Source organism: Chlorocebus sabaeus, chromosome 20 (genome assembly GCF_047675955.1).
Source record: "Chlorocebus sabaeus isolate Y175 chromosome 20, mChlSab1.0.hap1, whole genome shotgun sequence".
Classification (NCBI taxonomy): domain Eukaryota; kingdom Metazoa; phylum Chordata; class Mammalia; order Primates; family Cercopithecidae; genus Chlorocebus; species Chlorocebus sabaeus.
The window spans coordinates 127,804,140-127,830,692 of record NC_132923.1 but is presented as its reverse complement, the minus strand read 5'-3'; the positions used below and the strand labels follow the sequence as shown (position 1 = coordinate 127,830,692).

The window sequence follows — 26,553 nt, the reverse complement described above, 5'->3', positions numbered from 1 at the left end:
AGGAAGGCAATAGCACTCAGAGCCTTGGACTCCCTAATCGATGCCACGATGGCAGTTTGGGTCTCCACAGCAATTGTGGAACTTGAAAAGTTTTACTTTAAAAAAGTGCCTCTATACATCATTTAAATTTCCGTGCCAATGTAGAATTGGAAAATCGAGTCTTAACCAATCAAAATTCACGTACCTGCCCCTTCCCCCAGGTCATTCCTCAGTGGCTAGCCTTGGAACTTCTCAGCTAAATGTGCATGATTGTGGGTATTTAATAATATCCATAATTAAATTAAATGGGGGCAACAACAAAAGCCTCAGTGCTACTATCCTCCTCAGAGCCTGGGGCTAGGAGGTCCATTCTCATAGAAGGAAGCCTGAAATATGGGCTCCCGTCCGTCCGTCATGCAGAGCCACTAAAAGGAAGTTTCCTTGGCAGGAGAGGGTGCGGGAGGCCCAGCATCAATGATTTCTTCTTTCTTCTCCTCTGGAAGCTTCACCCTGTTTCTCTTGGCAAAAATGCGGTTTATCTCCACAAATGTTTTGCCCTTGGTCTCAGGAATAACCACGTAGATGTAAACCGCAGTGAGGAGGCAGATTCCGGCAAATATGATGAAACTGTAGGCACCGATGGCCTCCTAGACCAGGAGACGAGAAAGAGAGGAGGGGGCAGAGAAAGACAGGGCTGATCCAGCCGGGCACGGTGGCTCACGCCTGTAATCCCAGCACTTTGGGAGGCCAAGGCAGGTGGATGGCCTGAGGTCAGGAGTTTGAGACCAACTTGGCCAACATGATGAAACCCTATCTCTATTAAAAATACAAAAATCAGCTGGGCCTGGTGGTATACACCTGTAGTCTCAGCTACTCAGGAGGCTGAGGCAGAAGAATCGCTTGAACTCAGGAGGTAGAGGTTGCAGTGAGCCAAGATTGCGCTACTGCACTCCATCCTGGGCAACAGAGCGTGACTCTGTTCCAAAAAAACAAACACAAAAACCCCCAAACAAACAACGACAAATAACCAGTGCTGGTCGAGGCCTTTGTGAGTCCATGAAGGAGTTGCTTGGTAGCCAGTTTTGTTTCGCTCCTGGAGGAGTGATATAGCTAGAAAATTGTGATAACTAAAGATTGTTTGCAGAAAAAAAAAAGTCTAGAAAATTGGATCCCCCTCACCCTATTATCAAAAAGAAGCTGGTCGGGTGCTGTGGCTCACACCCATAATCCCAGTGCTTTGGAAATTTGAGACCAGCCTGGGCAATATAGTAAGACCCCATCCCTAAAAAAAAATTAAAACAATAGCCATGTGTGGTGGCCCATGCCTGTGGTCCTAGCGACTTGGGAGGCTGAGGTGAGAGGATCACTTAACCCGGGAGGTTGAGGCTGCTGTGAGCTGTGTTTGCACCACTGCATTCCAGCCTGGGTGACAGAGCAAGGCCCTGTCTTAAAAAAAAAAAAAAAAAAAAAAAAAAAGACTGCTTAACCTTTTGACAATAGGGGTTTACAGGCCTCTGTGCCCTGAGCGCAGAGTTTGTGGCCCATCTTGTCTTTGGAACGAGGAAGGAGGCAGTGGGGGATCTGCTCCCTGGCTCTGGCTTTGTTTGCTTTCTGCTACCTTTGAGCTCCGCGGACCAGAGCCCCTAAGCAACAGCCCTTTACAATTTCAGCGGGGGATCACCCTTCAGTAACTGGGAAACCCGTGTCTTCAAGCGTTTGGAGGCAGTGGGGCCACGTGTGTCTGTGGACCCTTGGATGTGTCTGAGAGCCGGTCCCCACCTTGCTGGATTCCCAGATGTGCTTAGCAGAAGGGGACTACAGCTTACTCCCTGGAGGCCGGTGGAGCGGACTGGGGAAGGGGCCCTCGCTCACCTGGATGGACGGGAACAGGAAGCCCACGATGAAGTTGGTGAGCCAGTGCACCGCCCCGTCCACCATGAACGCTGCCCGCCGGGAGGACTGAAGGAAGATCTCGGTCCTCACCACCGAGGGGACAGGACCTGGAGGTCGGAACAGGATGGGTGGGGCGAAGAAGGACCCAGGGGTCCCCCAGGGCCGGCGGGGCGCGGCCCACTCTGGCCTCAGACCTAGGTCCCTTAAGAGCCCCAGCTGGGATTGCGGACGGGAAATGAACCCTGCCTTTACCCACAAAACCAGCGTGTGATCAGGGCAGGAGCTGGAAAGGTCCACTTTGCAAAGGCTGGTTGCAGAGCCTAGAATTGAATTTCCATTGCTGCTGCTTCAAGGCCAATGACGCTCTATGAAGGTTTGCAGAAAGTTAATGGATGGGAAGCTTCGTGGGAGCAGCGGGAGTGAGGCGGCCCCAGCTCACAGGCAGAGCTTTCTCATAGAGCTTCCTCTGCGCTGGCGTCACTGTGACTTCAGACGGCCCGCGCTTGGGGAGTGCCGCCCTCCTATGGCGGATCTGGGTATGGCAGCGCCCGAGGCCGAAACCTTTTCTTGGGCAACTGTTTTTCATTATCGTCTCCTTAAAAAGCCTCGTCTAGGCCGGGTGCAGTGACTCACTCCTGTAATCCCAGCACTTTGGGAGGCAGAGGCGGTCGGATCACGAGGTCAGGAGATCGAGACCATCCCGGATAACACGGTGACACCCTGTCTCTACTAAACAAACAAACCAAAAAAATTGGCTGGGCGTGGTGGCGGGCGCCTGTAGTCCCAGCTACTCGGGAGGCTGAGGCAGGAGAATGGTGTGAACCCGGGAGGTGGAGCTTGCAGTGAGCCGAGATGGCGCCACTGCACTCCAGCCTGGGCGACAGAGTGAGACTCCGTCTCAAAAAAAACAAAAAAAGAAGCTTTGTCTAAAATGTCTAAAGCCATTTTTGTTCCCTAATCGCCACTCCCATGAAATTTTAATACTGTGTGTCTGTTTAGGTCCTGCATATATACATATCTGTAGCTTTATACAAAGAAAGAGGAAGATTCTGTCCCTCCTCTTCCAAGCTTCCCACCCACCCTTAGGTGGTGAAATGGCCTCATTGAAAAGGCCACGTCTCATGGATCACTTGAGGTCAGGAGTTTGAAACCAGCCTGACCAACATGGTGAAATCCTGTCTCTACCAAAAATACAAAAATTAGTCCAGCGTGGTGGCGTGCGCCTGTAGTCCAAGCTACTCAGAAGGCTGAGGCAGGAGAATCCCTTGAACCCGGGAGATGGAGGTTGTGCTCCAGCCAGGGCAACAGAGTGAGACTCCGACTCTTAAAAAAAAAAAAAGAAAAGAAAAGAAAGAAAAGAAAAGGCCCGATCTCCCTGGATGGCCATGGAGAAGAATTCAAAGCCCCTGAATGAAGCTGGGATATCAAATGCAAACTCCTGCAGCCCAGTGAGGTGGGGCCCGGGCCCGTTCTCCAGAGCCCTGCCCCCAAGGGATGCCATCTGTCCTGCCCCCTCCTGTCCACCACAACAGCAGCAGCCAACAGTCCTTAGGCCTAAGTTGAATGTCAGATCAGCCCATGCTCTGACCTCGCATCTGCCGGCACACCTGATCACCCCTGTTCTTGGAGAAGAATCATGGCTTGCTCCAGGTGACACACAGGCAGTGGGGGCAGAATGGCTTGGAACCTGGCCAGGTCTCCTACACACACTAGCGCTTTTCCTTCGAGGTTCTGCTGCCTCCACGTTTGAGGTACACTGGGAAGGCATCCTGCTCTAAATTCCACCCCCCCAACACTTTTTTTTTTAGACGGAGTCTTGCTCTCTTGCCCAACCTGGAGTGCAGTGGTGGATCTCAGCTCACTGCAACCTCTGCCTTCTGGGTTCAAGTGATTCTCCTGCCTCAGGCTGGGACTACAGGCGCCCGCCACCACACCTGGCTAATTTTTGCATTTTTCAGAGTTTCACCTTGTTGGCTAGGCTGCTCTCAAACTTCTGACCTTAAGTGATCCACCTGCCTCTGCCTCTCAAAATGTTGGGATTACAGGCATGAGCCACCGTGCCAGGCCTAAATCCCACTTCTTAAATACCCTTAAATATAACTATGTGGTCTCGTTCACGTGCCTGACACAGCACAGTGTAAAGAGGTATTCCGCCAATGGGTGTTGAATGAATGAATACCTTCATTTTGGTTTATGGACAGTGCTTTCAAAATGAACATTCTTCAGGGAATGTTATTAGAGTCTTCACAGTCAGGGGTGTCTCTTCCCAGGCAGGGAGAAGGAGGTTCAAGTCTCAGGACACACTGGGGAAGGAGTCTGGAGTCTCAGAGGCTGCCCAAGACGTGGGCCCAGGTGGCAGCCCGAAGCCAGTGGCAACAGGACATTGGGGACAGTGTAATAAGGGACTGTCGCTGGTGGTCAGCAGGGACAGAAGGCAGTTGAGGCTTGGGTGTGCTGTGGGTTTGGAGGCTACAGTGAGTGTCTGGAGGGTATGGATGTAAACGGAGGTGCCCCAGGGGGGTCTGGACGGCACAAGCTCCCTCTCTGCAAAAGTTCATCTCCTTGTTGGGTGCCAAACCCGAGTCTGGGCACCCCTGGGAGCCACAGATGATCAGTGGGGCACTGGCCTGGCTGACGCTGGTTGAATGAATGAACATGGCCTGGAGTGCCATCAAGGGTTAGAGCTAAGAACGGGTGGGATCTGCATGAGCACGTCCATTCACTCAGCAAATATGTGTCGAGCACCGACTGCATGCCAGGCCCAGGAATGGACCAGGATGGCCGGGGCGAGAGCAGCACGCAGGTACTCACTGGGCCCAATGGAATGTCCCGCGATGTAGGCAAAGACACAGATGATGCCGAGGTAGGACAGCTCGGAGACCTTGTTCTGTGGGGAGAGGTAGGGTTGTCTGGGCTGAGGCCAGGAGCTCCACATGCGGAGGGGTCCACCCACGGGTCCCACCTTCCTGCCCCAGGGAGGACCCGCGCCTAGATGTCTGGGCACCTACATGGACCTCAAGGGTTCTGTGGGCAAGAGAGGAAGGCCAGTGAGAACCAGGCCTTCTCGCCTCCCAGAGGGCTCCCTCCAGCCTCACCTGATGAGCGTCGTGGAGAACGAGGGACACCTACCTTTGAGTTATTTTCCTGCCAGGTGCTATTCTCCGCACTTTACAAATCACAAATATTAACTCATCTCATCTTTGTGATACTCCTCTGCCCTCTGAGCGACTCTATGATTATTTCTTATGTCTTCTTTTTGAGACAGACTCTCACTCTGTCACCCAGGCTGAAGTGCAGTGGCGCAATCTTGGGTCACTGCAGCTCTGCCTCCCGGTTCAAGATTCTCCTGCCTCAGCCTCCTGTGGCTGGGACTAGAGGCGTGCACCACTACGCCCGGCCTATATGATTGCTTCAATCCCACAATCATGGAACCAGAGCACAGAGGGCTCTGAACACAGACTATGAGGAACCTTAGTCCCTCAGGGATCAAGCAACGGCTGAAGTCACCCAGTCAACATAAGTGAGCTGAGGTCCGGACTTTCTCTACCACTGTCTGGAGACTCCTAGGACCCCCGGACCAGTGGAGCCGGCAGATCACCATCTCTGCACCCAACTGCCGGGAGAACAGCCAATGCAAAACCAGGTCAATGGACTTCAGCCAAACTAACCAGGCACCCCCAGAGGAACTTCCCAGGGAACCCTGTAGTCACAGTTATGAGACAGCTCAAGGGACAAGCTGGCAACAGAGCTGGATGGTGAGGTGAGAGAGGAGGCCCTGGGAGCTTCCAAGCAGAGAAGCAACACGATCTGATTCATTTTCAACAGAAAGAGAAGGCGGGTGGGTTGGGGGCCATTCAACACGTCAAACAAAAGCGAGGCTGGCTGGGTTGGTGGGGCCACCCTGGACCCGGTGTGAAGCCGACAGCTGCTGGTGCATTTTCAGGCAGAGCCCCTGGTCGGACAGAAGGAGTGAAAGAGCCACCGGGGATGTCCCTAGGTTTCGGAAATGTCACTGGCGGTGGTCTCTGCAGGTGGCGCTCAGTCGTGATCACCTCTTTTCACTTCCTAGAATCCCTATCTACTAAGAACTTACTTTTTTTTTTTTTTTTTTAGATAGAGTCTCGCTCTGTCACCCAGGCTGAAGCAGTGCTGCGATCTCGGCTCATTGCAACCTCTGCCTCCCGGGTTCAAGTGATTCTCCTGCCTCAGCTTCCCGAGTAGCTGGGATTATAGGCACACGCCACCACACCTGACTAATTTTTGTATTTTTAATAGAGACGGGGTTTCACCACGTGGCCAGGCTGCTCTCGAACTCCTGACCTCAGGTGATCCACCTGCTTTGGCCTCCCAAAGTGCTGGGATTACAGGTGTGAGCCACTGTGTCTGGCTGAGAACTTACACTGGTTTTAAAATTAGAGAAGGAAGTTCTTTCTAAGGGAAACTTTAATTAAATTGATTTATGAGCATCACTAACACTGTTCCTCTCCAGGCCTTGCTTTCCCTGCAGGCCCCGGCCTCCTGGTGATTCCCTGAATCCTCCCAGTTCTTTGCTGCATGAAGCTCTCTGCACTCCCTAGTGGTAAAGGACAAAGTCATTGCAGAGAGGGCAGCTTGGAAAAGAAGGAAAAGAGCAAAGATCTTGTCTCTAAATGACAGAATGAGCTCCTCACACATTCTTGTACTCATGTGCAATTGCATTGCTGATATATTTTCCATTTGAAAGGGTTCAGGGCAATGCTGCAGTTCCTGCACAAGCAACAAGAGCAGAGAGGCTGCCTCAGAGACACGGAATTCTGATTGCTTTTTAAAGATTTTGTATCATGCCACACCATGTATTTTCCTCACTTCCGTAGAACGTGGCTAATACATACAGGCTGACAACACTGCAAATTAAAATGATGTACTTCTTGTTTGGGTGGTCTGCTGTGTTTTAGTCTTACTGAAATATGATTCCCAGGTTTTTTTTGTTTTTTTTTTGTTTTTTTTCTTTTTTTGAAACAGGGTCTCACTGTCTCCCAGGCTGGAGTACAATGCTGCGATCATGGCTCACTGTAGCCTTGACCTCCCAGGCTCAGCTGATCCTCCCACCTCAGCTTCCTGAGTAGCTGGGACTACAGGTGCACACCACCACACCAAGATAACGTTTTATATTTTTTGTAGAGATGGGGTCTCACCATGTTGCTCAGACTGGTCTTGAACTCTTGGGCTCAATGGATCCTCCTGCCTTGGCCTCCCAAAGTGCTAGGATTGCAGGAGTGAGCCACCGTGCTCAGCCTCCTTCTACCTCTTGAATGGGATGACTTCTGGTCTTACCTCTCCTCAATCCACACCTGTTCACTGCCCACAGATGTTTTCTAATGCGATTGAACCCTTGCATTTATGCACTGAAGCACGTACTTTATCGCACACTGTCCTCCTTGTTTCTCTTTCCCATGACAGCTGGACCATCTATCTAGTTACTTATTTGCATGTGCAGGTGTAGGTAAGCGAAGCCACCTGTGACATTCACTTCAGGATGGGGCATTGCAAAGTACGTTTCCAGGCAGGACACATGCCATCAGTGGGACTCAGAACCAACCACTTGGTGCAGTGGGCGCAGCTCAGTCAGGGGATCTCCCACCCCGGCCATGACTTCCCACCCAGGGGGCGGGAAGTGAGGTCAGACCTGGAATAGGAGCACCACCGTCAGCACCAGGCAGGCAGAGCCGCAGATGCCGTAGCCGGCCAGCAGGAGGCGCCGCCGTCCCAGCCGCTCCACCAGGACAGCCTGGAGGGGAAGGGGGTTGGTAAGGAGCTACCTTGGCCTGGAGCCCAGGATTCTTGGGCAGAGCCTCCACTTCCTCCTGCAGATCCCTCTTAGGTGACCCTTTCTTTTTTCTTTCTTTTTTTTTAAATGGAGTTTCGCGCTTGCTGCCCAGGCTGGAGTGCAAGCAACAGCACGATCTTGGCTCACTGCAACCTTCGCCTCCGGGGTTCAAGTGATTCTCCTGCCTCAGCCTCCCAAGTAGCTGGGATTACAGGCATCCGCCACCACGCCCAGCTAATTTTTGTATTTTTCGTAGAGACGAGATTTCACCATGTTGGCCAGGCTGGTCTCGAACTCCTGACCTCAAGTGATCCTCCCACCTCAGCCTCCCAAAGTGCTGGGATTACAGGAGTGAGCCACCTCGCCCCACCTTTTAGGTGGCCCTTTCATACCCCTGCTGCCTGCATGTGGGATGGAGGCTGCTCATTTGACACGGGTCAGACATTCATGCTCTTCACCGCCACCCTTCCTTGTTCTGGTCATTTCCAGATCTCCTGGATCTTGGCTCCCCTTGCCATCCACTGGAATAACCACATTTTCTATTTTCTGTGTTTGATGCTTTGACATCTTGGGACCTTGATGGCCCTGGAGGGACTACCCTTCCCACCCCACCGACAGCAAACAAACCGCTGTCTGGGAGCGCCTCTTTCATCTGCAAACCGACAATGCAGGCCCACACCCCAGGTCCTCCTTTGCTGAGCTGTCACACTCAAGGCCAGCACCACTTGCCCTGACACCCTGGGGGCCAGGGGCCAGGCAGCTGGGACAGCCCCTGTGGCCCCCAGCCTGAGGAAATTATTCACACCCGCTACTCCTAAACCTGCTCACCCTGCCTCACCGTTCCTTTCTGTGGGAACCACAGTAAAGGTTCATCCTCACACTTGCCCTTCATGCCTCTGCTTCCTGACCAACCCTGGGGCTTCCCCGCAGGCCCTGCATGGCGTGGACTGCGCCCTCCTCATGGGATCTGTGAGGAACAAACTGTCTTTCCAGCAGTAGCCACCTCCTGATCTATTGGCCTCACCATACCTGAATAGGAATAAAATCTACGTTTAAAAATAGCCCCTGGGCTGGGCACAGTGGCTCGCACCTGTAATCTCAGCACTTCGGGAGGTCAAGACAGGAGGATTGCTTGAGCTCAGGAGTTCGAAACCAGCTGGGTCAACAGAGTGAGACCATGTATCTCCATTTAAAGAAATACATAAATAGGCCGGGTGCGGTGGCTCAAGCCTGTAATCCCAGCACTTTGGGAGGCCGAGGCAGGCGGATCACGAGGTCAGGAGATTGAGACCATCCTGGCTAACACGGTGAAACCCCATCTCTATTAAAAAATACAAAAAAACTAGCTGGGCCAGGCGGCGGGCACCTGTAGTCCCAGCTACTCGGGAGGCTGAGGCAGGAGAATGGCGTAAACCCAGGAGGCGGAGCTTGCAGTGAGCTGAGATCCGGCCACTGCACTCCAGCCTGGGCGACAGAGTGAGACTCTGTCTCAAAAATAAATAAATAAATATATATATATATAAAAAGAATAAGAATAAAAATAGCCCCCTCCTATTCGCTGAGGCTCGATATTGAGGCCATCTGGAATCTGGGCTCACATCATGGGGGGCCCCTCATCTCCCCACTTTTCCTGATGGACTGGCCCCTCCACTCAGCCAGCTCCTTCTCCAACATCCAAGCCCAGGCCACACTCCCTGTGACCAGCATTCTTTCGACTTCTTCCTTCCTTTTCCATTTCTATTTTTTTTTTTTTTTTTGATGGAGTCTCACTCTGTCACCCAGGCTGGAGTGCTGTGGTGCAACCTTGGCTCACTGCAACCTCCACTTCCTGGGTACAAACAATTCTCCTGCCTCAGTCTCCCGAGTAGCTGGGATTACAGGCATGTGCTACCATGCCCAGCTAATTTTTGTATTTTCAGTAGAGATGGGGTTTCACCATGTTGGCCAGGCTGGTCTCAAACTCCTGACCTCAGGTGATCCGCCCACCTCAGCCTCCCAAAGTGCAGGGATTACAGGCATGAGACACCGCATCCGGCTCCTTTTCTATTTCTAATACCATTTCCATTCTACTCCATCCCTAATTGCTGACCCAGTGCCAGCCCTGTACAGCCCCTTGACTCATGTTAGCTGACTCATGTTCTCCCAACATCCCAACAGACAGACTATCACTGCCACTCAGGAGGGCCAGATGGGAGCAAAGTGCACCCCCAAAATCAGAGAAATACTGTCAATTTCATGCTCTATGCCTGGTTCCCAGACACTGTTCCTTCAGGGAGAGGGGAAGTGTATTTTTCTGGCTTAGATTGCTCCAGGTAGGATGATGGGGAAGCAGGTCCTAGTTATGGTCATTTATCCCCGAGGAGGAGGACTCTGAGGATAAAGGATGGATCCTGCCCCAGAGGAAAACCGAGGATGGGGCCACGGAAATCCAGCAGGAGGAAGGTGCTGAGACTCCAGCCTGGGGACCTCCGTCCTCTTCCCTTAATTTTCCTATAGGCCTCTTCCGCTATTTTCCTTAACTTCTCCCTCCCTGCCCTTCTAAATCTTCTGAGAGTTGATTGGAACTTAAACCAGCTCTGGGGAAAATACAAATAATAGATAACTTTATTAAAAATGTTTACCATCACTGGCAACTCAAGAAACAGGAATCAAAATAATCAGAAGATAACTTGAAAATGATCTAGGGAAAGGAATGCCATGATCATCTGACCCTTTTCTTTTTTTCTTTCTTTTTTTTTTTTTTTTTTTTTGAGACAGAGTCTCGCTCTGTTGCCCAGGCTGGAGTGCAGTGGCACAATCTCGGCTCACTGCCAGCTCTGCCTCCTGGATTCACGCCATTCTCCTGCCTCAGCCTCCTGAGTAGCTGGGCCTACAGGCGCCCATCACCTCACCCGGCTCATATTTTGTATTTTCAGTAGAGACGGGGTTTCACCGTGTTAGCCAGGATGGTGTCGATCTCCTGACCTCGTGATCCACCCACCTCGGCCTCCCAAAGTGCTGGGATTACAGGCGTGAGCCACCGTGCCCGGCCCATCTGACCCCTTTACATACAACATATATATCAAAGCGCAAGTAGCTCAGATTTTAAATACTGAACTCTGAAATAATGATATTGCACCAACGAAAAGTGGTATCTGCATTCGAATACCATGTATTGCAGTCACCATAATGATTTTTACAAAGGAAGAAACTTGGATCTGAAGGTTTGTTGTTGTTGTTTTTAAGACAGAGTCTGGCTCTTGTCACCCAGGCTGGAGTGCAGTGGCACCATCTCAGCTCACTGCAATCTCCACCTCCCAAGTTCAAGTGATTTTTCTGCCTCGGCCTCCCAAGTAGCTGACATTACAGGTGCCTATGACCATGCCTGGCTAATTTTTGTACAGAGATGGGGTTTCACCATGTTGACCAGACTGGTCTCGAACTCCTGACCTCAAGTGATCCACCCACCTCAGTCTCCCAAAGTGCTGGGATTACAAGTGTGTGCCACCACACCCAGATAATTTTTTTTGTATTTTTAGTAGAGACTGGGTTTCACCAGGTTGGCCAGGCTGGTCTCAAACTCCCTGACCTCAAGTGATCCGCTCGCCTTGGCCTTCCAAAGTGCTGGGATTACAGGTGTGAGCCGCTGCGCCTGGCCAGATCTGAAGGAATTTTGAGTTTTCTGGTCAAAGTCATGCAGGTAGTTAGTATGTGTGCATCCTAAAGTCCATGTTCCTTAAGTGACCCCGGGACCAGGGCCACCGGCACTCAGTTGACTCTGTGGGGCTCCTGTCTGCCTGGGGGGCACCTGCCCAGAGACCCTCCTGCAGGAAAGACGCTTCCTGCTCACTCACCGAGGTAAGGGTCATCACTATGTTGACCACACCAGAACCCACTGTTACATACTGGGAGTAGGCGGCCTCCACACCCGCAGATGCATAGATGGTGTCCGCATAGTAGTTGATCTAAGCAGAAACACAGGGCTGTCAGGAGAGGCCTGAAGACCAAGGACACTGGCTTAACTTTCTCAACTCAAGCCACACACAGTTCTGCAAGCCTGGGTTGGGGACCCTGGGACAGGAAGGAGGCAGCAGGTGGCGGGAAAAAGAGGCCTGACCTGGAGTCGGGACACCAGGGTGGAGCCCAGCGCTGCCCCGGAATCCGGGGTCACAGCTCCTCTCTCTCTGAGCCTCAGGTTCCGCGTCTATAAAACGGGAATCGGACCACACAACCTCCAAGAGCACTTGTCCCTCCATCGTTCAGTTACTCTAAGAGCTCACATCCCAAAGCATGACTTCTTACCTCTCACTCTGGGCCAAGCCAACCGTAAGTTCTGTCTGTCTTCTGGCCCAGTGCCAAGGACACTGGCATACACAGCCCTTCGAAAGCCACGTGTGCTATTCCACATCTGGTGGCTCCCACCTGGGCCGTCCACCCTCCCATGATCACGGGTTAAACATCCATGAATCCCTGGGGCCAAGGCCACCTCTTCCTGACACGCCACTGGAGCAACCAGGTCATCCACCCAATCTCCAGTGTTTTAGCTTCTGCCAGATCTCCACCCTTCCCCCACACCACGGTTAGATACAGTTATGGCCAAAGAGCCACGGTCGCAGAAAGCGATGCCACAAACATCACAGCCAAGCGGGCCCAAGGTGGGCTCCTGACCCAGGCTGGGCCTGCCAACCCTGGCCTGGTGACCTGAGCTTGGACCCAGGAGACCTCAGCTCATTTCAGTCTAGTTGGTCTCTTGTATAGAGGGGAAAGGACTATTGGCAGGAGGCATTCCTTCTGGGGAAACCGAGAAAAATGAAGGTGGCACATGGGGAGAGGCAGAGCAGGGAGGCAGAGAGGACTGAGTTTTCTTCCTGACATCTGGCCCTGCCTGGGCTGATCCTGGCCCTGCTGCCAGGCCAGGCCTCTGTGGGTGGAACTGTGTTGCTATCCATGAAGCCTGGGTATGCTTCATCTGTCTCCCCGCCTGGCCACCATCCCATGTACCGCGTTGATGCCCGACAGCTGCTGGCCGGCCATGAGCACGATGATGGAGAAGAGCTGCCAGCGCAGGGACTGCAGGGCACAGAGACGCAGCACAGACAGGTGGCCCTCAGCGCGCTCAGCCTGGGCCTCCACATGCATGTCCTCCACCTCGGCCTCCAGGTCCATGTGGCCTCTCAGCCTCCTCAGGGCTGCAGAGAGCAGAACCACCCCCTCAGAGGGCCGTCTCCCTGCAGGCTGGGCCCCAGGCCGCGATGCTGGCCCTGAGCTCACCATTCCCTGACCTGACCTTGGCCGTGCCCCCAGTTGCCACCCCCACACCCTGTTCAGCTCCCAGCTCTCACCCCTGACCCATGGTGACCCTGCTTCTGGCCCTGACTGTGGCTCTGCCCGGCCCCCGGGGTGGGCAGGGCCTGGGAGAGTGGCCTGCGACTTCATACCTTGTCGTGCTGCAGCTTCATCTCCTTTCTGAATCAAGGAGTAGCGAGGGCTCTCGGGGAAGAAGGGCAGGGTCAGCAGCTGCAGCAGGGCGGGCACCCCTGTGAGTGCCAGAAGCACCGGCCAGCCTGCAAGGAGCCAAGGACTCAGGATCCCGGGGCCTGGGCACCCACTGGCCCACCCACCACTGTGCTTGGAAAGTCACGCTCCTATGTGTGAACCAAGGACTGTGGGGACTTCGTTCCCACCAGGATCCTCCTACAAACGGGTTCCACGTTCAAAACAGAGGAAATCACTATCGTTATAAAAATTTATGTGTCATTAACTATTTTGCAGGAAGAACACCGTTTCTCTAAAGAATAGGCAATGATTTAAACGCTTGAATCCCGGAGAAAATGAGCTCAGTCTTGTTCCTACTTTTATAGCTGGAAAGGGGATAATCTCTGCCTCATTAGGGCCATGGTAGGGCAGGGCCTGGACCCTGTGCTGGGTCTGAGTGAGATCCTTCTGGATGGCTTGGGCTAAGGAGGGGAACTGAGATTCCACTAAGAGAACAGGGTCTCCATCTGCCTCGCACCTGCTGGTATGGTGGGAAGTGGACAAGTTCTCTCTTTTTTTTTTAAGACAGGGTCTAGCTCTATCAGCCAAGCTAGAGTGCAATGCTGCGATCATAGCCCACTGCAGCCTCAATCTCCCAGGCTCATGTGATCCTCTCACCACAGCCTCCTGAGTGGCTGGAACTACAAGTATGCATTACCGCACCTGGCCGGGTTTTTTTTTTTTTTTTTTTTTTAAATTTTTAGTAGAGACAGGGTCTTGCTATGTTGCCCAGGCTGGTTGTGAACTCTTGGGCTCAAATGATCCTCCTGCCTTGGCCTCTCAAAATGCTGGGCATGCGCCACTGCACCCAGATGACAAGTTCTTTAACATCTCTGAGCCTCAGGCAAGAAGTGGCGAGGGATAAAGGAGACACAGGCACTAAGTGTCGTGCACCGTGGCTTCCCCAGCTGATGTCTCTGTAATTGACGGTTTCATATTCAGTCGCTCTGGGCGGTTTAGGAATCATTTCTGCTAATGATCTTTCATGGAGCACCCACCAGGTTCTGAGTCTCTGAACCTTTTCAGGGTACTGTGGGGATCACAAAGACATAAATCCGCCCATTAAGGAATATGTGCAGAATTTGGGTCACTCAGAAATGTGTATAAAAAACCCCAGCCAGGCACAGTGGCTCATACCTATAATCCCTTCACTTTGGGAGGCTGAGGCAGGAGGATTACTTGAGCCCAGGAGTTAGAGACCAACCTGGACAATATAGTGAGACCCTTGTCTCTACAACAAAAATAGAAAAAAAGAGCTGGGCATGGTGGTGTGTGCCTGTAGTCCCAGCAACTTGGGAAGCTGAGGCGGGAGGATCGCTTGAGCCTGGGAATTCAAGGCTGCAGTGAGCTATGACTGCACCACTGCAGTCCAGCCCGGGTGACAGTGAGACCAGGAAGGAAGGAAGGAGTAAGGAAGAAAGGAGGGAGGGAGGGAAGGAGGGAAGGAAGGAAGGAAGGAAGGAAGGAAGGAAGGAAGGAAGGAAGGAAGGAAGGGAGAAGGAGAGAGAGAGGAAGAAAGGAAGGAAGGAAGGAAAGGAGAGGAAGGAAAGAAGGAAGAGAAAAAGGAAAGAAAGGAAAGAGAAAAAGAGAGAAAGAAAGAAAGAAAGAAAGAAAGAAAGAAAGAAAGAAAGAAAGAAAGAAAGAAAGAAAGAAAGAAAGAAAGAAAGAAAGAAAAGAAGGAAAGAAAGAGAGAAACAGAGAAAGAAAGAGAAAGAAAGAAAGGAGAACCGCCACTGGGTTCATGGGGCTTTCACTGCTGGCTGCGTTCATTCAGGCCTGCTTGGTGGTCCATCCTCTTATCCGCTTTCTCTCCACCCTCCATGAGTGTCTCTCACTTTCTCCTGGTGGGGCTCTAAAAACAATACCCCAAAATGAAGGCCTCAGCAGCACCCTCAGAAGCAAAATTTTTCTCTGACCTTCTCCTGTCCCCCTGTCTCAGTCCCATTCCCCCTGAGGCTAACCCTAGAAACCAGCATCCCTAGTCAGGATTCCTGGACAGGTCATACAACCGGATTCCCTTTCCTCAAAACCAGTTCCATAAAACCTAAAACTATTCTATGTAGAAACTGGCCATATGGGTGGATCACCTGAGGTCAAGAGTTCGAGACCATCCTGTCCAACATGGAGAAACCCCATCTTTACTAAAAATACAAAATTAGCCCGGCATAGTGGCTCATGCTTGTAATCCCAGCTACTCAGGAGGCTGAGGCAGGAGAATTGCTTGAACCCGGGAGGCAGAAGTTGCAGTGAGCTGAGATCATACCATTGCACTCCCGCCTGGGTGACAAGTGAAACTCTGCCTCAAAACAACAACAGCAACAACAAGAACTGGCCGGAAGGAAAATCTCTGACCAATGCTGTTGGCTGTAGGTCATCAGAGGCCCCCATTCTGCAGAGGGTCCTGCCCCACACCCAGAAGGAAGGAAGGCTGCACAGAGACCAAGAAGAACCTACACAGACTGGCCCCGAGGGGTCTCCCTACTCGTCCATTCACGTCGGATCAGACCCTTTTTGTCCAATTCTATTTCTACTTGGCTGTCCATACTCTGTTGAGCCTGGACTAAAACAGACAATTTCCCCTCTGTCTCTGGATCTTCACTCTGAAGGCTCCGCGAATCTGGTTAAATACGTTTGCATGCCTTTTCTATTAATCAATCCGCTTCGTGTCAGTGATTTTTCAGCAGACCTTTAGACGGCCACGTACCCCTCTCCTAAATCTCCACCACAAGCCCCACTCGCTCTTAGGCAACGGCCTTGCCTCCTAATTCACTGGGAAGATAGAGGGTGCCAGAAGGAAACAGCCACCCAGAAACAGGGATGGCGGCTGCGAACTGCTTGCCCCCCATTGATGTCCCTCTGTACTGGGCCATTCCTATGGCAGCCAAATTACGCTGACATTTTTCGCGGTTGAAAGAAACCTGTTCTCTCGACCTCGCTTCCCCAACTTCTCTCCTTCCCTTCATAGCAAAACCTCTACCTGCCTGGAAGCCCCTGATTCCCATTCCCAAGCACGATTCGTCCCTATCACTCACCAAAACAGCCCCGAACAAGGTCACCCATCCCGTTGCCCACCACACTGCCCAACGCCTGACCCTAAAGTCGCCTCTCAGGCCTCATCTGACTCGATCCGTCAGTAACATCCGGCACAGCTGAACGAGGGACTGGACCTAGCGTGACCTCTGCGGCTGCCGGTTACCTTCCGGGTTGCCCAAGATGACCTGGAGGCTGAAGATCTGTGCTAGGAAGACTCCAACGATGACGAAAACCTCGGTCATTGTTCCCAACAGGCCTCTCAGGTTCTTGGGGGCCAGTTCTCCCAGGTACATGGGAAGGGCGCTGTAGGAGATGCCTGGTTTGGGCACAGCAGAAATCAGGGCAGGCAAACCGCAAACACGGGAACCTGAGATGCAATTCAATTCCATTTCCTAATCCCAGGGCTTCTCCGTGCTGTCAGCCTCTCCGTGGAGATGGAGCTAGGCCAACCTTGACTGTTTAGTTTGGTCTTATACCAAAATCCCTCCAGAATCCTCAGCCCCCATGGAGGCATCACCAGGATGTGATGAGGAGATCTTTTCCTTTCTAGCCGCCGGGCTGGGCTGCTTGTTACAGGGGAGGAGCCTAGGCCTCCGTGTGTCCCTGGCACTTAACGATCAAACTTCTGCTTTGGTCTATTTTCTGATTTTTCTAAAGCACAGACTGCTTGTCTAACTTTTATTAATAGAAGAAATTACTGTAGTTAAGAAACTACAGTTTAAATTGTCCATCTTGCTTGGAAGATACCTTGTAAAACCTTATTGGTTATTTGTACTTCAATAAGGTGAAAGTGTGTTTCTAAAGATCCTTAAATAAAGGGAAGAGGCCAGTAAGCATGAGGCTTGGCCAGGTACAGTGTCTCATACCTGTAATCCCAGGACTTTGGGAGGCCGAGGCAGGAGGATCACTTGAGCCCAGGAGTTTGAGATCAGCCTGGGCAACAGAGTGAGGCTCTGTCTCTAAAAAAAAAATTAATTAATTAATTAACAAAAGCAAGCATGAGGCTTGCAAGGTCCTGGGAATGCAGATGGGAGGATGTCTTGAAATGAAAAGAGGCAGACAGAGCCAGCCAGACACCTCATCTGCTCCTGCTTCCAGCCTTGGCCAAAGAGACCCTTCCCCCAAGGCTGAGCCGGAGCCTGGGCCCCAGGTACCTGCACAGACTCCCAGCACCACTCGGGAAAAGATGATCAGCTCAAAAGCCTTGGCCACTTTGCTGACTCCCATCAGGATGGCGGGGATGATGGCAAAGATGTTGTTGATCAGCAGGGTCCCCTTTCTGCAAAGACAGTGAGCCCAGAGGGCAGGGGTGCGTGGACGCCGTGGAAGCTCTCCCAACACCAGCTCCTATTCTGCAGGCGGTCATTACAGAGGCACGGGAATGTGCCCGAGAAAGAGCTGAAGCAGGGGGCTGTAGACTGAAGAGTGCCCCCCAAATTCCTATGTTGAAGGCCTTAACCCCAGTGTGATGGGATCAGGAAGAGGGGCCTCTGGGAGGTGAACGGGTCATGTGGGGCCCTCACCATGGGATAGGAAGAGACATATAAGAAACCACTCTCTTTTTCTACCCTGTGAAGACACAGCCAGGCTGGGCGTGGTGGATCAAGCCTGTAATCCCAGCACTTTGGAGGCTGAGGCGAGTGAATCACTTGAGGCTAAGAGTTCGAGACCAGCCTGGCCAACATGGTGAAACCCCATTTCTACTAAAAAAACAAAAGTCAGCCAGGCATGGTGGCACATGCCTGTAATCCCAGTTACTCAGGAGGCTGAGGCAGGAGAATCACTTGAATCCAGGAGGCAGAGGTTGCAGCGAGCCGAGATCGTGCCGCTGCACTCCATCCAGAGCCACAGAGCAAGACTCCATCTCAAAAAAGAAAAAGAAAAAAGACACAGCGAGAAGAAAGCTGTCTGCAAGCCAGAAACAGTGCCCTCCCCAGGAAACAGATCTGCTGGTACCTTGATCTTGAATTTCTATCCTGCAGAACTGTGAGAAGATAAAAGTCTGTTTACGTCTGTGGTTGTAGCAGCCAGAGCGGATTAAGACAGATTGGGAAGAAAGGGCGAATGGGCAGACGTCCCAGGAAGGAAGACTTGGGGTCAGTGGGGGTGGGAGTTGGGGAGGGGAGCATTCTAACAATTGGAGCTGCCTGAAAAGGGGAGGGCAGGAACAAAGAATGGGGCTACCCCGGGAGGTAGAGAGCTTCCCGTCACTGGTGGTATTCAAGCTGTCGCTGGTGGTTTCTAGACTAGACACGATGACTGTCAGGAATGTTGAACAGTGAATTCCTACAACGAGTGGGGTGCAGAATGGGACTACGTGATTTCCAAGATCCCCTCCAAGGCTGAAAAACCACCAGCCTGAGAAGGGCAGGGAGTGCCTGAAAAACAGCACTACGCTGGGTGCGATCCACTCATCTGCTTGACTCCATGCTCTAGGTCCTATGCCAACCTGCGGCAATGGCTCCCGTGCCCCCCTCCCTTGCCTTTGGCTTGGGTTTTGCACAGGAGAAGAATGGCAGTGGACCAGAAAGAGGGCAGAGAGCTCCTGAGCTGTGGGGTTGCTGGCTGGTGCATCTGATATTCTTTTCTTTTTTTTTTTTTTGAGATGGAGTCTTGCTCTGTCGCCCAGGCTAGAGTGCAGTGGTGGGATGTCGGCTCACTGCAACCTCCGTGATATGGTTTGGCTGTGTCCTCACCCAAATCTCATCTTAAATTCCTACGTGTTGTGGGAGGGACCTGGTGGCAGGTCTTCCCAGTGCTGATCTTGTGATAGTGAGTAAGTCTCACCAGGTCTGATGGTTTTATAAGGAAGAGTGTTTCTACACAAGCTCTCTCTTTGCCTGTTGCCATTCATGGAAGATGTGGCTTTGCTCCTCCTCTGCCTTCCGCCATGACTATGCCTTCTGCCATGACTCCTCCTCTGACTTCCACCTCCCCAGCGACGTGGAACCGTGAGTCCATTAAACCTCTTTCTTTTGTAAATTGCCCAGTCTTGGGTATGTCTTTATCAGCAGAGTGAAAATGGACTAATACACTCTGCCTCCTGGGTTCAAGCGATTCTCCTGCCTCAGCCTCCCAAGTAGCTAGGATTACTGGCATGCACCACCATGCCCAGCTAATTTTTATATTTTTAGTAGAGATGGAGTTTCACCATGTTGGCCTGGCTGGTCTCGAACTCTTAGCCTCGAGTGATTCGCTCACCTCAGCCTCCCAAAGTGCTGGAATTACAGGTGCAAGCCCTCGTGCCCAGCCTGGTATTCATTTTTTATTTCCTCTCTCCACCTCCAGGGGGAGGTGTTCCCCCCTTGCACCCCGACAGGTCTGGGGGTGATGAAGCTGTCAGCAACCCCAGGACTACCTTTGTGATTGTCTCACACTTTGCACACATCTTTGAGGACCGCTGGGACCCTGAGTGAGTGTGCTGAGTGAGCCAGCTAGGAAGGTGGGGTTCTGGTGCCAAGAGGAGGGAGCGGGTGGTGAGGACTCTATGAAAATATCCCAGGTCGGCAACACTGAAGACTGGCCAGGGCGTCCACAGAGAAGCAGGCTCGTGTTTTCAGGCCACTTTTCTCTCCCTGGGGCTGCTGCAGCCTTCAGGAGCAGCCACCAGAGCCCAGGCCCTGATGGGGGAGAGTCAGCCAGCCAGGAGGCCCAAAAAGACTAAGCAGCCCAGACACGTTCCCACCCTTCTCCGGACTCCCAGCCCTTCCTGGTGACTAGAAGGGGAGGCTGGGGCTGTCAGGACCCCACTGGGCAAGGCTGGCACCCCCACATTCCTGGGCTCAGGCTTCTCATCCGGAAAATGGGTTCAGACAAGGAAGTGGAGGCCAAGCCTGGGCTTCCAGAACAGTCCAATCACTCTCGGTCTAGATGAGGACATCACAGTCCGGATGACCAAAAAAAAAAAGCTTGAATTATGGTATAATTACATTAGAGTCAACAGTTTCTTCATTCCAGTGCATAATGTATAGCAAATTAATTGTCAATCAAGTATTCGCAAGAAGAGATCCTGTGAGTCTTCCATTAATTAATAGATAATTAATTTTCAATCAGCACTATTTTTTTCTATGCCCAAAAATGGAATTGCTCTGGTTTTTTGAGTGACTTTTTCACTGGAGGGCCTTCCAGTCACTCCTGCAAACTACCTAACCTGGCATACCACGCCCAAGTGTAACCGTGAATCCGAATGAGTGGGCTGAACTAAGAGAACGCCACCAGGCCTCGCCCTGAGCCCAGGCTCACGCTTTGCCCTCCTGGGAACCTTGGCCTGTGCATCTTTCCTTATCTGTGGAGTCACATCTTTGGAGCACCTGGGCTTAGGAAGAATGATTAGTGAGTCCGTGTGAGCCAAGCAAAGTTCAAAGACCTGCCCAGTCTTCATTTCCAAACAATCTCATATCTATGAGACTGTGGCCGGCAGAGTGACTCAGCCTGACCCCAGCCTCAGTAACAAACTCTGACAAGGACACGTGGGGAGAGGCTGCAGCTCTCAGAACTTGGAGCCACGGCCACCTGACCCCCAAAGGACACCCAATAAACAAGCATTTAGTGAACACCCACTGGAAGTGCTTACAAGGCACTAAGCTGAGCACCGTCAGGAACCTTGATCTCAAAGGCTGCACCACCTCTGTGGTAGGTGACGGAAGGGAATGCTTTTCCCATGCAATGGCCTAGGAAAGAAATCCCAGAGACATTTAGGGACTGGCTTTAAGGTCATGATGACTGTGACCAAGCAGAGACCAGACTTCAGATCTCCTGGTTTTCAGGGTCACACATCTCCCCACCAGGTGCACAAATGCCCAGAGACAGTGTGGCTTACTAGCGTGAATTATAAGTGGGAGCAGTGAACCTTCTGTTTACCTGCCACAGCTATCAACCAGCAGGCCCACGACCAATGACCCCAACAAGCCGCCCAGAGGAAACATGGAGACGGTGCAAGACCACAGAAGCAGCATGAGCTTCCCGTCCATGAATGTTGCATGTCGCTCAAAGTAGGTTTCATTGTAAAAGGACTTGAAGACCTGCAAAACATTGCCCCATCCACAGCTAAGAATATTGGGCAATTCACGAGAACGAGAAAGTGTTCTCAGTGGCCACCTGTCATTGTACGAGAGGTTTTTCTGCTAACAACTGCAAGACATAGTTAAACCTGCTGATTCCCTACTATTACCTGAGAATCAAAAAAGCTACTGTATGGTAGGTTGAGATAAGAAACTAGGCTAAACAAAAAGATTGTTACAAATTCACTGTTAAAAAATTTACTTTTGGCCGGATGCGGTGGCTCACACCTGTAATCCTGCACTTTGGGAGGCCAAGGTGGGTGAATCATGAAGTCAGGAGATCGAGACCACCCTGGCAAACACGGTGAAACCCCGTTTCTACTAAAAATACAAAAAATTAGCGGGGCATGGTAGCGGGCGCCTGCAGTCCCAGCTCCTTAGGATGCTGAGGTAGGAGAATGGCGTGAACCTGGGAAGCGGAGCTTGCAGTGAGCCGAGATTGTAGCACTGCACTCCAGCCTGGGCGAGAGAGTGAGACTCTGTCTCAAAAAAAAAAAAAAAGAAAGAAAAAAATTTACTTTTGGCTGGGAATGGTGCCTCACATCTGTAATCCTAGCACTTTGGGAGGCCAAGGCGGGAGGATTGCTTGAGGCCAAGAGTTCAAGATCAACCTGGTCAACATAGGGAGACCCTGTCTCTATTTAAAAAAATAGAAAAAAAAAAAAAGAAAAAAATTTAAATTTACTTTTGAGAGACTTACTCTGCCAAAGGCACCATAGGAAATATTCTTCTTCTTTTCTTTCTTTTTTTTTTGAGATGGAGTCTCGCTCTGTCACCCAGGCTAGAGAGAATGGCGTGATCTTGGCTCACTGCAACCCCTGCCTCCTGGGTTCAAGTGATTCTCCTGTCTCAGCCTCCTGAGTAGCTGGAATTACAGACACTCACCATCATACCCGGCTATTTTTTGTATTTTTAGTAGAGATGAGGTTTCACCATGTTGGCCAGGCTGGTCTTGAACTCCGGATTTCAGATGATGAGGTGATCTACCCGCCTTGGTCTCCCAAAGTGCTGGGATTGCAGATGTGAGCCATCACGCCCAGTCCAGGAAATATTTTTACGAATTGTGTGACTTCAGGCAAGTTATAGAACCTCCAGAAACCTTAATTTCCTCATCAATTATGGAAATAAGATGTACCTTATACGGAATGTGTTAGCATCAAATGTGATTAAGTCGATGGTACATTGCTTGACTTAGAGGTTCCATCCATGGTAATAATTGTAAGTACACTAATATATGTATCTATATGTAATACACATGTAAATATAATACAGTGTATGTAGACATGCTAATATATGTATGCAAGCTTAAGCATAGACACATACCAAGGTTAAACCTGTGGTCAGTTCTCAGTCCCCATCTGAACTCATCAGCACAGGCTGTCCCTCCCTCCTTAACTCTCATCCTTTACTAGACTTTGGGGACACTCTGCCCTCAGGTTCTTCCACACCTGACAAGGGCCCCTTCTCTTTTTCCTTTTTTCCCCTTTGCCCCAATCCCTAAATGCCACTGAGTTCAACCTTTGACCCCATTCTCTTTCTAATCAACGAGGGGCCTACCCAAGGTGAGGGCAGTGGGACCTGAGGCCAAAAAGACTGGGCTGGGAATCCAGGTCCCCCAGCATCCCAATATGCCTGGAAAGGACGACACTCCATGGGGAAATGCCTCCTGCCACACCCTGGTCTCCAGGGGTGGGCATCCAGGGTACTAGGACAAGATGGCTGCTCCCAAAGGCAAGACGGCGCCCCCTAGAGGCAATATGGCGGCCTCCACAGAGGAAGATGGTCCCTATCTTCCACCCACAATCACAGTCAGTTGCTGTCCGGTCCACCTTGTGCCCACCTTGTGCGGAGTGTTGACAACAGAGAGGTTGTAGCCGTACTGGAAGGCTGAGCCAAAGGCGGCGCTCAGTGTCGCCAGCAACAGCGTGGGCTGGAGCCGCTGTGGGAGACAAGTCCAAGGTCAGGACGCTGTGGGCTTGGGCCTCAGGAAGTGGAGTGGCTGGGCCTTTACCTCCCTCCAGCCTGGGCTGGATGTGGGGGACCGGAGACCCCAGGCCGTGCCCCAGAAAAGAGGAGGAGGTGGCGCAGAGCTGGGGCTTTTCAGGGCTGAGAGGCATGAGGTCTCTGCGTGCATTCATTCCCTCCTTGAGGATGTATCTGAGCATCTCCTATGTGCCTGGCCCTGTGCTAGGCCCTGGAGGCCAAGTGTGAAGTAGGAGATGCTTTAGGAAAAAGGCCCAGCAAAGCATTGCCTTTAAGAAGCTCACTTTCTAGTGAGGGGAGCCCACCCTGTCTGAAAAAGACAAAGATGATAATTCCAAATAGCTGGAATGCTGTGAGGATAATACAACAGGGTGATGGATGGGGTAGCAGCCTATGGGGAATGAGGGACTGTGTTCAATAGGGTGGGCAGGGCAGGGAACCCTCTCTGAGCAGATGTCCTTTGAGCCGGAACCAGAGTGGATGAGAGGGAGCAGCCACGTGAGCATCGTGGGGAAGAGCATCCCAGACAGAGGGACTCACTGCTTGCCTCTGGCTCTAGAGCAGACCCTTAGGAAAACCCAGGCAATCCCCTGTGCTCAGGGCCAGGGCTTTCCATGGTTGCCATAACACCCAGGGCAGCTTGGAGGGGAACTGGCCTGAGGTCCAAAGTCTGAGGAGCAGGTGGGTGGGGTCGGTGACCATATCCTAGAGCCAAGGCCCTGGTGCGTGCCCCGCCGTACTGCCCCCTCCACCCCCAACTCCTGTGCCACGTGTCCTCACCCCAATCCTCACACTTAGCTCCCTGGCTGCCCACAGCCCATAGCTCTGCACACCCAGGAACAACCAGAATGAGAAGGGCAGGATTCGGGCATTCTTCAGAGGCCATCTCCCCTCGATCTTTAAGGGTGGGGGAAGTGGAGGGGAACAGGGGTGGAAGGGAGAGAAGCATCTCCAGCGCCATCCGCTCTCCCAGCAGTCACTAAGCCACTCTGGCCCGTGTCTGAGCCATGAGGTTTGAGCACAGCTGCTTCTCTACCTGGCTCGCCCAGGCCTGGTTATCCTGCAGGAAAGGGAAGCACACTACCCCCTCCTTGCTAAAAGCATTCCAGGGCCTTCACCTCCCTCCACAGGTCTGCACAGCTGGTGGGAGAGGGACAGTGACAGTTTCCTAGTCTTGGCACTTACCCCCTCCCTGGATGGAATGGGTGGAGGGGTTCCCGCCTCTTTGTTCTCCATCCTTGTTCAGGTGGGAGAACAGGTGTGCTCTACCTCCCAAGTGGCACCTGCTCTGCACCAGCCACCTAAAGACCGACGATTTCTCCCCTGGGCCTGCCTGGCTTTATGATCCTTTTGCTCTCTGGACCTTGCTGACTTTCCCCAGGAGCAAATTCTCCTTGGAAGTGTTGATAAGACACACGTTGCCAGTACATAAATCATACACAGCATGAATTTCATCTTTGCACCCACCAAGCCCCAAACCAAAAGCTCCCCAGTTGCACCAAGGAGAGAGAAAAAGCATTGCCTGACTTTGGTCCGTAGAAGTGAGGACTTTCAGAAACCCAGTGAGGCTGTGACCTGGATCTAGGATGCTGCTTCTGTGCATTTTTCCATGTATGCCTCTTTTTTTTTTTTTTTTTTTTTTTTGAGACAGAGTCTTGCTGTGTCGCCCAGGCTGGAGTGCAGTGGCGCAATCTCGGCTCACTGCAACCTCCGCCTCCTGGGCTCAAGCTATTCTCTTGCCTCAGCCTCACGAGTAGCTAGGATTACAGGCATGTGCCACCACACCCAGCTTTTTTTTTTTTTTTTTTTTTTTTTTTTGTATTTTTAGTAGAGATTGGGTTTCACCTTGTTGGCCAGGCTGGTCTACAACTCCTGACCTCCAGTGATCCGCCTGCCTTGACCTCCCAAAGTGTGGGGCTTACAGGCATGAGCCAATGTACCTGGATTTTTTTTTGTTTTTACTTTTATTTTAGGTTCAGGGGTACATGTGAATGTTTGTTACATAGGTAAACTTGTGCCACGGAGGTTTGCTGTGTAGATTATTTCATCACCCAGGTATTAAGCCCAGTACCCAATAGTTGTCTTTGCTGCTCCTCTCCTTCCTCCCATCCTCCAGCTGGAAGTAGACCCCAGTATTTGCTGTTTCCTTCTGTGTGTTCCTAGGTTCTTCATGTATGCCTCCTCTTGTGCATTTGGACTAATTGTCCATTTGGGGGAAAGAACAAATTAGACACTTTCAGAGAAATGTAGTTATTATTTCGAATTACACTTAATAGTGTTAAATAAGTCAATAAAATATTGGACAAAGGTGCTCATTTCAGAATCATCTCTACTAGCATTATTTAAAAAAAAGTAGAGAATGACCGAATAAATAAGAGTAGCTAACTGATTGGAATGCCAGACTTCTGTTTCAGAGGATAATTTTGAAATGTAAGAACATGGAAACATTAATATGTTTTTTAATTAACATGACCTTTAAGAGAAGTGATCAAAGCAGAATACACATAATATACCTGGGGAAGGCCGGGGTGCCATGGCTCATGCCTGTAATCCCAGCATATTGAGAGGCTGAGGTGGGTGGATCGCTTGAGCTCAGGAGCTCAAGACCAGCCACGGCAACATGGTGAAACCTCATCTCTACCAAAAATACAAAAATCAGCTGGGCGTGGTGGCATACTCCTGTGGTCCCAGCTACTTGGGAGGCTGAGGTAGGAGGATCACTGGGGCACAGGAGGTTGAGACTGCAGTGAGCCATGATCTCACCACTGTACTCCAGCCTGGGTGACAGAGCAAGAACCTGTTTCAAAAAAAAAAAAAAAAAAAAAAAGGATACCTGGGGAAAAATGTGTTTGCCCATGGATGGTAACAGGTGGGGTACATGACAAGACTGAGAGAATGAGAGGTCTTTGTCTTTATCCTGCTCCTGACTATGTTGTAGGTATTCTCTCTATCTCTCTCTCTCTTTTTTTTTTTTTTTTTTTTTTTTTTTTTTGAGACAAAGTCTTGCTCTGTTGCCCAGGCTGGAGTACAGCAGCATGATCTTGGCTCACTGTAGCCTCCAGCCTCCAGTGTTCAAGCGATTCTCATGCCTTGGCCTCCCAAGTAGCTGGGATTACAGGTGTGTACCACCATGCCCAGCTAATTTTTGCATTTTGTTTGTTTGTTTGTTTTTGTTTTTTAGACAGAGTATCACTCTATCACCCAGGCTGGAGTGCAGTGGCCAGGAAGAGGAGGTGGCGCAGGACTGGGGGCTCTTATGGCTGAGAGGCATGTGGTCTCATATGC

The 26,553-nt window shown here is 51.4% G+C and overlaps 1 protein-coding gene across 1 annotated transcript; it reads right to left on the bottom strand.

Moving 5' to 3' along the window:
• Window positions 1-24,579, bottom strand: SLC2A7 (solute carrier family 2 member 7). Its single transcript, XM_037985447.2, has 12 exons — window positions 24,454-24,579; window positions 23,126-23,224; window positions 21,086-21,246; window positions 17,380-17,504; window positions 16,389-16,541; window positions 13,096-13,221; window positions 12,659-12,846; window positions 11,512-11,622; window positions 7,538-7,639; window positions 4,684-4,759; window positions 1,852-1,979; window positions 1-626 (listed from the first exon to the last, which is right to left on the bottom strand). Exons 1-12 carry the CDS (start codon window positions 24,502-24,504, stop codon window positions 405-407), a joined length of 1,542 nt encoding a protein of 513 aa, XP_037841375.2. The 5' UTR covers window positions 24,505-24,579; the 3' UTR covers window positions 1-404.
• Between the last annotated feature and the right edge of the window lie 1,974 nt (window positions 24,580-26,553).

What these genes read in the sequence shown, in the direction of transcription:
- SLC2A7 (XM_037985447.2), bottom strand. Translation starts at nt 24,504, where the DNA reads ATGGAGAACAAAGAGGCGGGAACCCCTCCACCCATTCCATCCAGGGAG. An exon ending in CCATTCCATCCAGGGAGGGG is followed by an intron (nt 23,225 to 24,453) that starts GTAAGTGCCAAG and finishes TGTCTCCCACAG; the next exon opens with CGGCTCCAGCCCACGCTGTT. An exon ending in TGAAGCTGCAGCACGACAAG is followed by an intron (nt 12,847 to 13,095) that starts GTATGAAGTCGC and finishes TGCTCTCTGCAG; the next exon opens with CCCTGAGGAGGCTGAGAGGC.